The sequence below is a fragment of the Urocampus carinirostris genome, chromosome 2, assembly GCF_059441175.1.
Source record: "Urocampus carinirostris isolate Australia breed hairy pipefish chromosome 2, RoL_Ucar_1.0, whole genome shotgun sequence".
Taxonomy (NCBI): domain Eukaryota; kingdom Metazoa; phylum Chordata; class Actinopteri; order Syngnathiformes; family Syngnathidae; genus Urocampus; species Urocampus carinirostris.
In genome coordinates this window covers 43,575,966-43,588,256 of record NC_142350.1, presented here as the reverse complement: position 1 = coordinate 43,588,256, position 12,291 = coordinate 43,575,966, and the positions used below count along the sequence as shown (strand labels likewise).

General features: G+C 39.8%; 1 protein-coding gene across 3 annotated transcripts in view; it reads right to left on the bottom strand.

Moving 5' to 3' along the window:
* ptprub (protein tyrosine phosphatase receptor type Ub) overlaps positions 1–12,291 on the bottom strand; it is a 298,931-nt gene that overhangs the window by 82,055 nt on the left and 204,585 nt on the right. For all 3 annotated transcript variants that reach the window (XM_088326610.1, XM_088326611.1, XM_088326612.1), the window contains exon 13: positions 3,932–3,968. In XM_088326610.1, the coding sequence (XP_088182736.1) occupies positions 3,932–3,968 (37 nt within the window). The remainder of the gene's footprint in view (positions 1–3,931; positions 3,969–12,291) is intronic.

The following is a 12,291-nucleotide window of genomic DNA, read 5'->3' as shown; positions in this document are numbered from 1 at the left end:
GTGGCCCGCCACTCGAAGACAGAACGACAGATGATTCAAAACAAACGTATGTGCTCATAGACAATTAGCATAGAGAATGGTCATACAGGTCATGCTGGAACGATTGCAAACAGACTCGGCAACAAAGTTTGAGGATGCGTAGATACTTAAGTCTAGAACACTACACAGTGACCACATGGTTAGTAGGCGAGTTTTTTTTTTCAATTACTTGGTAAGCAGATGGACATGACATTTTGCGTTAAATGTTACGATAGCGACCAGGGTGTGTTGAGATGAGCCCGTCTGCCTGAGATCCAGAGATGCAGTGTTCAATTCCAGCTACCAGCCTCCTTGTGTGGCGTTTGCATGTTCTCCGCGTGCCCTCATACTCATATTTTCGGCCATATTACAAAAACATGCCTGGGATGGGCCCAACACCGCAGCGACCCTCGTTAGGGTAAGCGGTTCAGAAAATCAATGGTTGGGATTTTGGCATGATGTTACTTTCAAGGACATCTAAACGTTCCACATGACTAGACAGTGTTTTTATACTCATTATCACTATTATTAATGTGGATATTATAATACATTTTATAATTGTTGTATTATTATCGTTTATATTATTTCAGAAAAAGTACAAAAAAGTTAATGCCTCTCTTGAGCCGGCCCATGAAAATATTGTCAGACAATGAACCAGTCCGTGGTACGGAAAAGCCCACTCCTGTAGCTCACAAGCCCCGCTACACGTCCCTCACGGGGGAGATTCCTTTGTATGGTTCGCAGTGCTTGCTCATCTACTTTTTTTAGTGGCCATCAGTCTCGCTCAGGGCCTTGACGGACCTGCAAACAGAATTTCCTTTACGAGGCTGGTGGAACATCTCCCAAGCGTCAGAAAGTCAGAGCGGGCCTGAGGATACGACTATATCTCACAGCCTGCAGGGGACAAATGTGTTTTTTGGGGCAAGGAAATTAAAACACAGCATGTTGTGACAATTTGTTGCTTCTGGCTGTCAGGATCTGGCACTTCACGCCTCCCCTAGGGGATGCCAAATTTGGGGGGAGTGGCTGGAGAGTTCCTGCTCATAATCAACGTCAACAAAAGATTTGCAGTATTCAGGCTCCTTATATTGGTTGGCTCTGACTCCAGAGGCTCTAAAGTCATTGTCATTGCCACGGTCACATTGTTTCTTGTTTGGACATTCTGTTGGTTGTTTTAAGACCATTTCTTTGTTTTTCTTTGTTACTTTGTACCTGAGTTTATTCATTAGACATCTTCTTTCTGAGCACGCCTGTCTCGGTTCCTTTTTCCCTGGATTTTTCTTCTATACATTATAGAATACCCCGACAAACGAAGGTCCCAGCAGGAGGCCTCAGGACCCCTGTTCTGGATCCACGCCAACACCTGGCCACTGTACTGGCTCCACAGCACTTCTGTCTCCTGTTCCGGAGGCGAAGGACCCTCGAACGCTTTTTTCCCATTCCATACATCACAAAACAGAACATTTGAGGAAAAAGTCACAGCATCTGGAAATAGTGTTCTTCTTGAAGGTTCCAATTCATAAAACCCTTATACTCGGTTACTTTAAATTGCTCAAGCATCAAGACATTTATATGACGTAAACCTTTCCAATTTTGTTTCCAACTGCTAACGCGGAATATCCATCAAGCTGAACACAAGCATGAAATGGATTTCCATGTGAATCTGCGCATTTGCCAGTCGCCCCATGTTGGAAATTGGCGCTTAGCGGGGGAAATGAAAGTCTATTGTGGCATTGAGCCTGCCAGCAGATCCTTAATTAAACTGTCACCTGGATGTTGAAATGTAATCTCCAGTTTTTGTATCATTTGCCTCCACTTGGCTGGTGGCGTGCTGCCTGATAAAAACAGCTTAGGAAAGATGATGCTGACTCCATGTGAAAGGCCGAATTATCACTGTGATCACACTCGAAATCGAAGCTATCGCACTTAAAAATAAGCCTTGGGATAATGTTCCTTCAATTACCCATTTTTTTTTTCAAATAACAAAAGGTAATGTTTAATTCTTCTTAACTGCCAGGTTCGTGAGGGCACCAGTGAGTGCGCATCCCTGGACAGTTCTCTCCACGGCTGACGGTTCTTTCCCTGAGTTTGGGTTCTGGCAAAGTTATCACCAGTCCAATCCTTGATGATGTCAGGCCAGTTCGTTTTCCGTTTTCCAGTCCTTCTGCGCCTTTGTACTGTGCCCTTGAGAATGACCCTGGCCAGTCTTAATGATCTGCAGTTTTCTTCTGTGCACAGTTAACAACAGTTCCTCCAACATGCCCTCTGATGGTTTTGTTTGTTACATGGGCAATATAGCTGATGCCTTGCAGTTTACTGCAGCATCGCATCTCCATGGCCTGGACTTTCCTTTCCAACTTTCCTGTGAGAGTCCACATCTGGCAAAAGTACTTAATCTCCTATAGTAGGTTAGGCAAAAACTAAAAAGACTTTCAGTCAGAGCGTGGGACAATAGGAAATCTCAGCTTATTTCTTCACGTAAAACATTTTCACTTTCCACAATGCACCCAACATGTTTTTAACCATTCGAGAAAATACAGCATATCTCAATTTCTATCCTGTTGAAATGTTTGATGATTAACTTTAGTTTGGACACATTTGTTGTTTTAAATAATTTAAAGCGTTTTTTACAGCATGCAGCTGGTACAAAATGCTGCAGCAAGGCTTTTAACTAAGACAAGAAAGTTTGATCACATTACCCCGATTTTAGCTAACCTGCATTGGCTCCCTGTTAGCTTAAGATGTGATTTTAAGATTCTGTTGGTATCATACAAAATCATGCAAGGACTTGCTCCCTCATATCTTTCAGATTTAATTTCCCACTATGTCCCGGTCCCAAGAGCAAGATTTGCAGGTTTGAGAGCATACTCCATGAAGGCCCCGGTGCTGTGGGCTGTACAAATAAACATGACTTGATTTGAGCTGATGGCAGCACGGCGGTTGCGTGGTTAGCGTGCAGCCCCACGGTGTGGAGGTTCAGTGTTCAAGTCCAGCTACCGCAGCCTCCCCGTGTGGAGTTTGCATTTTCTCCCATGCAGGTCAGGTGAATTGGCAGGTCGAAATTGTCCCTCGGTGCGAATGAACGAATAAGTTGTCTGTCTCTGTGTGCCCTGCGACTGGCTGGCAACCAGTTCAGGATGTCCCCTGCCCACTCCCCAAAGACAGCTGGGATGGGCTCCAGCACCCCCGCGACCCTACTGAGGATAAGCAGTACAGATAATGGATGGATGGATGATTTGACCTGACAATTACAGTACTATTGCCATTAAAGCATAAGAATAAAAAACAGGTAGGTTTGGCTTTATTGACAGAGATTTTACAAAATCCTGGGATGTAGTTTGTGTGATCTGAGAGTTAAGTACGGCTTGGAGAAGTGGAGGGGGGATGTTGGGTCACCTGCCAGGAGAATTTAGTGTCAATTCCCTTGCCCTTTTTATCTTCTCTCGATCCAAAATGTAAGATAAGAGTACAGGTGAGGTGATCGCGGTGAGTGAGCTAACCCACCCTAAGGCCGAGGTGTTCCATGAGTACGATTTTATGTTGTGGACCTTTCGGAGCCGGCCGAGGTCAGAGTCTCTCAGATGTGGCCAATCTTGCGGGGCCGCCAATGACAACAAAGAGGTTTGCCTTTGATATACTCGTCCTATCGGCCACTCGGAAAACAAATGCCATGAAAGCCTGACCTCTAATCCTTCCCTGCTTTCTGCCCTTTTCCCTGAAAAAAACCCACCGCCAAACAAGCCGGGCTGTCAGCGATCATTTGTTCACGTTCTCCTATTTTGTGCTTGGGAAAAATAACAATGCAATAAACCCACTTTACCGGATGTTATTTTGAAGAAAGCATGCAGTGTAAGGCATTTTGAGATTATGGATGAAAATGGAACTCAAGGTCACATCATGCAACTCAAATTACCTTTGCGGGCGATGCGGATGCAGTTTATCCTTGATTCCTGCAAAACAAAGAACAACAAAAACAAAGGATGAGCGTTATTTGGCATCGAATAAATAATAACACAGAACTTTGTATGGGCCTAGCTTAGTTTCCCTTACAGCGTGTTTTGCTTTCTTAACAAAACACGGATGAAAAAGTCTTAAAAAGACACTTTAACTTTGATCTGAGAGTTCTATTAACGACTTGAAGCTCATAAATCTTGGCCCATCTGAGAACGGTGTGAGTGTATTTAAGACGCAGATAAGAGAGTTTTGCCGTAGGAGAACAGATTAAAGTTAAAAAGGAAAGATTTTTAGGGGAAAGTGCCAAACCTATGCACCACTATGAAACGGAATTAATTATATTCAAATTCAAGCTGATGACATCTCAGAGTTATAAAAAGGGACCTTTGTCAAACAACCCTAATGAAATCCAGGGCGCTAATCCAATTTGACCCAGCCACCCTTTGGAAGCAATGCATTATCAAATTAAAATTTACACATGCCAATGTGGGTTTTAGGGGACACTTATGGAAATGAGTAAAGGTAAATTGCTTGTTTTGATTGGATATGCATTTGAAGCTCCTATTCCGCTGTGTGCTTGTATTCTCACTTGACAATTACTTAAATAGCTTCAAGAGGCAAAACATGCCTCCAATTGATTATTGTACTGTCATTAGACTTACCCAAAAGAATATAAAGTCAACATGTTAAATGAATTCTGATTTTAAAAAATCTGTGTGTTGAAAGAAGCGATTCCAATTTTTTTCATCAACCTATGATTGCAACCAATCACCAATCATGACAACAACATTGCAGAGTGCTCAAGTAACAACCAATAACAGCACAACTGTTTTAGGAAGCTGAGCAGTGATTGGTTGTTATAAAAGCCCTGGGCAAATGTGATGTAATTATTACTCTAAATGTTAACCACCTTGATCAAGCTAAACAGAGAATTCTGAACACATTATTTAAATGAAAAAAATGGTGGGAAAATTCACGTCACCTTTCAGTTATAAGAGCTAATATTTTATCTATCTTATCTATATTCTGTATATTTTATTCTTATGTCTTTATTTTAATTTAGTGCTTTGAAATTTAATTTTTAACTCAAAATGAAATCAAAACACTCTAAAGTTTTAACTTTTTAATGGCAAGTCAAAAGCTGTTGTCAGTTTAATTGCGATAAAAAGCCTCAACTCAAATCAACTGTAGTTAAAACTGTGACTGCACTGATTTTATTTATGTACAGCAAAATCGACTGAAACTAATTGAAATATGGTGTCATCAACCTTATTGTAAAAAAAAGCAGGGGGGTGAGTGATGTCCTTTTTTTTCCTATAGTCCTATAATTCCTATAGTCTTCTGTATTCTTATTCCAAATGTAGTCCTGTGCACACCAACTGCTCCACGGTGAGGAGATCTTGTTACCAAAATCCTGCCATTACTTTTTTTGCAAGCTGTCAGAAGAAGTTTTGCATATCAATATAAATTAGAAATATTTGCTTAATGCCTTTTCATGTCACCTATATCACTGGTGTTCCAGTGGTTAGAATTTGCTCTCACCGTTGCAAAGACAGTTGTTTCCAATGTTTTGTGATAGTGGTGAGCGATATTTCGACTGATCAATTTTTGCACTAATACGGTAAAACCTTGTGTATGACACGCACCCAAACTTTCAGTTATTTTTTCAAAGCAAAAAAAAAACATGTGCGTTGTACACATATAAATGTGGAAGAGTAAAGATTTGAAATGCTCCTCGGTTGACAGTAAGGCGATCAGTTTAGATCCTGGGTCGGCAACCTATGGCACGCGTGCCAGCTGTGGCACGCGAGGGGTTAGCCAGTGGCATGCAAGCGCACGGCAAAATAGTAATGATTTTTTTAGGTGAAATTTAGACATTTTCAGTTGCGCGCTGTGTTATTTAGAGGCTTTACGGTAGCGCCCCTGCTCCTCTGCTCCGTGTGTGAGCGTGTCTCCGCCACGCCTCGCACAAGGAAAGATCTGTGTTTTAACCCACCCACAGAAACACAGGCACACGATAAATAAATGAATCACGAAAGCTCCTCCAGCAAAAAAATCTCGTTCTTTTCAGCCAGCGTGGACAGATGACTGAGGCTTTGTGTAAAAAATGACCGTGCTGTTTGTGCATTATGCCTTGAGAGCATTGTACCTCGCACGTCAAGTGTTAAGCGTCATTACGATACGAAACATGAACATGAATTCAAGGACGAGTCTGGAAAGGCGGAGGCATTTAAACACGTTGTGTCCAGGTGTGGCAAACAAACACTGACCCTGAAAACATTTGTCACTGCTACATACGACACCACTGAAGAAAGCTATCACATTGCTCACTGCATGGCAAAGCACGAAAAACCATTTACTAATGGCGAATATATTAAAGGTGTGTGTGTGTGTGTGTTTCAAGTTTTGATAGTTTCTAAAATAAGATTTTATTGATGAATGGTATGGTAGCTGTCCATATCACTTGATTTTGATTGTAGTTCATTGTTGATGAAGAATAGTTGAAGTCATGGATCTCTACAGGCATTTCCACATGTTGCTCACAGTCAATTTTTAGTTTGTTGATGAACAAGAAAAGTGGAAGATAAATTGGTCAGTTATACAATTTCAATGTATATCCATGTTGTATATTCGGACTGGTGTAAAATGACAGCTCTGTTGGATAAGAAAAAAATTGTGCGAGTCAATAATCTTGGTGTGGCACACTGATTTACAAGGACACTTAAAAGTGGCACTCCACACCGAAAAGGTTGCTGACCCCTGGTTTAGATGGGTAAAGTTAGAGTAAGTGGCTAGGAAATATATTATGTCAATGGGATGTCTCAGCTAGGATACAAAACAGAATGTTGTCTATGTGTGTGTATAAGTTTGAAGCCTGCAAAGCTGCAGTCTCGTATCTTGGACTTTAAAGAGCTTCTATCCAAAGATCAATCAGAGTAATTACACCGGATATACAGTCACTTTCTAGATAATTACAGGACATAAACGCTAAATATTTTAAAGCCTCATACTGTTCAAACGTCACTGCTACAACAGGAGAGGAGCGCTGGGTGTAATTTTTGCCCGTCATGAACCGTCAGGACTGACAAGAACCCAGCAACCGTGATCAATGTTATCGTCAATACAGCTCTGGGGAGAGCCTTGATTTGCAACACCCTCGACATCTCGGTCTGATGTAGATAGTCTGGATGATTTCTTCATATTATTAAAAGTTGAAACTCTTAGGACGTAAAATGAAATCATTTTTTCTTCACCAAGTTGCATTGCCCAAAGAATAACTTTCTTATCAAAGTCCTGTGGCAATCAACAATATACAATATGTTTAAAATGTCATTACAGGAAAAACGTCAAGTTTGAATTTAGTATCACCACATTGATTTACGATGCTAAAGCTAAAAATTTACAGGGCCTTTGTTGGTAAACCATCTGTCCTAGCAGCACAATTGCTTCTACGCATATATGTTAAAACTAAAAGTATTGCCAAATTTACTAAAACCAATTGACATCCTTCTTTTATTCAAAGCATTAGTGCTGCAGTTTAATTTTTGTTCTGATTGACACTTGGCAACAAGAGTCTATTAAAAAAAATCTAAATTGGCTTGTACTGTGATGCTTTTCGAGTGCAATAAAAACTAGCCTCCATTTGTTTACACTGAAAAAAAAATTGACTGTCCTTTTCTTCTATGCTAAAAAACAGCCCTTATCGGACATCCTCTCTTCTATGCTGTCATCTTTTTTAATGCCGAAAACAGCGTTTTCTTCTGCACTGAAAACAGGATTGGTCTTCTTTTAAGTCAAAAAAACAGATTCTTTGGCACTCCCTAGGCACTTTTTCGAAAATGTTTGATAATGGAAAATTATATGGTTTCTTTAGAATGGAAAACATGACACAAACATTCTTAACGTTTTCCATTGAATATAGATACATAAGGTATGTATATATGCACAGTTTATGTTGCCTTTCTTATACAGCTTGTAAAAAAGCTTTTGTATTTTTGTTGCGCCAAACATGAGGCTTTTTGGTCCGATATGCCTAAATCCGCATTGTATATTTCCTTGCTGTGCGTGGTTTTAAAATGATATAACCACATTGATACATTAGCCTCAAAAATGTAACTTCAATTATAGTAATACTATATGTTGTTTCTCAATACCATCTTTTTTTGTAATAGAGAATTTTGGAATAATTTTGAACGTTAACATCAGAGTTTAACTTAGGCAGAGATATTGGTTTTATCACCAACCTGGGAACAATCAATCAATCATTATCCTGAATTCATATTCATCTAGTGGGAGGTTGCTGGAGTCAAGAACACAATCACATTCACCAAACATTCATTCCCATTTCGCTCTTCCCAACCTGACACCGAGCATTAAACCCACAGAACAACAAGGGGTGAGTTCACACACTAACACACACTCTTGCATCCGTTAAATCAACAACCTCAGCCTAAGGATGGAATACAAATAAAGACAACCTGTACTTCCAAAAGAGCAGGAACATTTTTTTTCTAATTTGCTCAATGAATTACAGCAAGTACGCACACACACAACCAAAGATAAACTGTCAATCCCATTATTCACCCCCACCTCTTGTTTTCGCTCTACTAGGTTGCAGTGTTACTTCATTGATTCATACTCAATAAAAGAATATTATTATGATTTCCCCCCCCCCATTCTATGGGAAGCAGTTGAGCTCTTAATTTTCTGAACACAAACCCGTATTGATTTTCACATCGAATGCATGGTAGGTTTTTGTAGAGAAAATCAAAGAAAGGCTTATGGGCATGCATTGTTTTTATGATATTGACCAAAGGCACTTAAACAATCACTTCAGTCTTGTGATTGAAATCGCGACATTTTCCACTGGGTACTAAGGCAAATTCTTTTAACAACACAACAAGGACAATCGTGTCGTTTTTGTATGACGTGGAACTGTGGGTCACCGGGTCTGAGTCTAGGTCACCGCCAGACTAAACAAATCCAATCCCATCCGCCAGTAAACCTTATCCAAGCCCACGCTTAATACACTAGTTCAATGAAAAGCTCACACTGCACTCCCCCACTATGTTTCTCCGTCGGATTGTGGTATTGGATGAGTCGGCCACCTTTTGTCATGGACCTTTATAATACGCGGGTCTGCATAGGCGAAAGACAGCATGACAACTGCAGAGTAGATTATAAGCAAGGCTTGAGCTTAAATTCCACTTGTGTCACACCAAACACCGGAAATGTGAACTTTGAACCATTATGTACAACAGCTACTTTGGAAAGGATTTTGCCATCCTCTGATTTTCTCAGGCAGCACGGTGGAGCAGTGGTTAGCGCGTGTGCGGCACAGTTCTGAGGTCATGGGATCGAACCTCCTGTGTGGAGTTTGTATGTTCTCCCTGTGCTTGCTTGGGATTCCTCCGGGCACTCCGGTTTCCTCCCACATTCCAAAAACATGCATGTCAGGTTAATTGGCCGGTCAAAATTGTCCCTAGGTGTGAATGAGCGAGTGAATTATCTGTCCCTGTGTGCCCTGCGACTGGCTGGCAACCAGTTGAGGGTGAGATAGCTGGGATGGGCTTCAGCACCCCCGCGACGCTACTGAGGATAAGCGGTGCAGATAATGGATGGATGGATGGATGGATAATTTTCTCAGTGAAATGTTCAGGTTTACGGTAAAAACCACCAGCTGCCACTGCAAATATGTGAATATGTTTTGATACGTCGTCTGGAAAAATAAAAATATAAGTAGACCCAACTTCAATAGTACGGCTAAGCTAAATACTGTAGATCAGGGGTCTTAAACCCAATTTACTTAAGGGGCGCCCGAGGTATGGTCTGGGTGAGGTTAGGGCAAATTGAGTTTTCCATGAAAAAAAATATGATTAAAAACATTCTATCGTTCTTCAATATCATTTTTGAAATTCCCAACACAAAATGAGGTCTAAGAAATATTAAGAATATGAAATTAAATCAATTCATCAGTAATACATGAATGAATCCATAATCCACTAGGGCTGCACTTAAAAGGGACATGTGTTGTACTCAGTGCCGCCTAGTGGTAAAAAATGTCAATAATCAAAAACAAAAGACTACTGATTGACGGAAAATATTTAGCAAAAATACCAGTAATATCATTTGATGTGCATTTTTTTAAAGATCCGTAGATCAAGAAATTTCGATTCATTTTACATAACATGAGCCTCACCTGGAGGGAGATTACATATTGTTCTGCCATTTTGCTGCTACGGGTATGCAAAAGAAACAATTTTGTCTTTTTGTGGCTTGCCAATTTGATGTGTTCAGTTGTGTTAGGAATCATTTAAATTTGAACAATTACGGGTGCTCAAAGCACTGGTCTGCAACCATCGGGCCACGAACTAGTACCAGGCATGGGTTGTTTGGTACCGGGCTGCACAGAAATAAATAAAAGTTGCCTTTTTTTTTTAAAAATGAGTTGCCTTTTTTTGCATATGCCGTAAATAAAGCAAATTATTTTACCCACAAAAAGAACTCAAAGTTTGAGTGTGCGTTATTCAAGAGGTTTTACGGTAGTATATTAACGTATCGAACCCGGATTGCAAAGGTGAGAGCACAGAATCTAACAACTCGATCAATGGGATGTAGATGACAAAGGAGTAGGCATTGCTTTTATCGTGCCGTAAACTATCAAAACAATACAAGGGATCGACCGACTTTGGTTTTTCGGTGCCAAACTTGATCATTATTATTAAGGGCAGACCGATGACCAATGTTTGGAGCCATTATTCGTTTGCTGTAAAAGTTTAAAAATTGGCATAAAACATTTTAATAACAAAAAAGAAACAAATGATATTTGCTATAAGTAAAGATCAAACTTTAATAGCTCACTGAAGCCTTTTATAGTAAAAATTTTGAATTTCAACCCAAGGAATCTTTCACTTACACCAAAAATAAACCATTCAGGAATTTAAATTAGGTTTAGCAGAAACTCATATGAGGGTACATAAAACCTAAATAAATCTCTCTGAAAAGTTTTATGTTAAGTAAACTAAAAATTTAACACAACTAACATGACTAATCTTTCACCTAAATCATAAACTAACCAAGCGGGAAACAACATAAGGCTTAGCAGGAATTAAACTGAAACAAAACTTCAATAGCTCCCTGATCTTCTTTTACAATAAATAAATAAAAATGTCAATACAACCAAAATGACTTAAATCAACTAAGAAGCTCGTGAAAGAAAAAGAGTGAGAACTCCTGTTCTGGAGCCAGATTGGTGAACTAATGTTATGGTAAAAGCTAATCACTTCCCTTTTAGTGTGCTTTTTATGCTCTCTCAGTCATAAACACACACGGCTGACTGATGAACTAATGTTATAATAGCAAATTCATCAGTCTCCACCTGAACATTCCACTCTGAAACAAGTCAACTTCACTATTTACATCACCGAAAGGCATGTCAGGGTGAGTTAACAAAGCAATTGCTCTAATGTTCCTGCTTTAGAGGCTCCGCCCCCGGTTGCTTATCATAAGGGGTGGGTAGCGGGGAGCCAAGGGTAGCATAGGGGGAAGAGCGTTTGTAGGAGCAAAAGAGATTTATGACTTAATAATAATCGGCAAAAAAAAATCTGATACAAATATACATAAAATTCCCAAATATCTGTGCCGATAATTGGCGCACCCGATAATTGGCCGACCTCTTGACAATACTAAATTTTACATTTATTTTAAAATGTGGTACCCTGTGTGAATATAGTGTGATGATGAGCTAAGATCGAATGCCTTTTCCTATGTCGTCCACATCCCTAAAGGTCTAGTGAATTCACAATTAATTTAGGCTTATTATCATAATTATTATTGTTATAGCTGTTGTTACGGTTAGTGTTACTAATGTTATTATTGGGATGACAACAAGACTATTTGTCAGACATTAATCCAGTTTATAGTACATACAAGTTTGTGGACCACAGAAAATGTTCTAACTATTTTAATGAATGCTGTCCATACTAAAGTCAGCCATTTTAGCGCTCCAAAACAGTTACAGTAAGAAATGATTGGTTAAAGTAATATATTGGACGAAATAACCCCAAAAATGGCACTGTTCGTGTTTAGGTTAAATTGCTCCCCATCTCAACCAAACAATACGTTATCTTAGAACTGCTTTAGATCGGTTGGATTAGTCTTTTCCTTGGTTTAGTTATTTTGTTCACCCTGCACCAAACTGCAAACTGCACCAAGGGAGCGATGCTGATAAGAGTTTGATTTGAACACGAATAGCCACAAATGTCAGTCAGTCGTGCGATTGAAGGCTATTTGGGGACATTTTTTTAAACTTCATCTTAT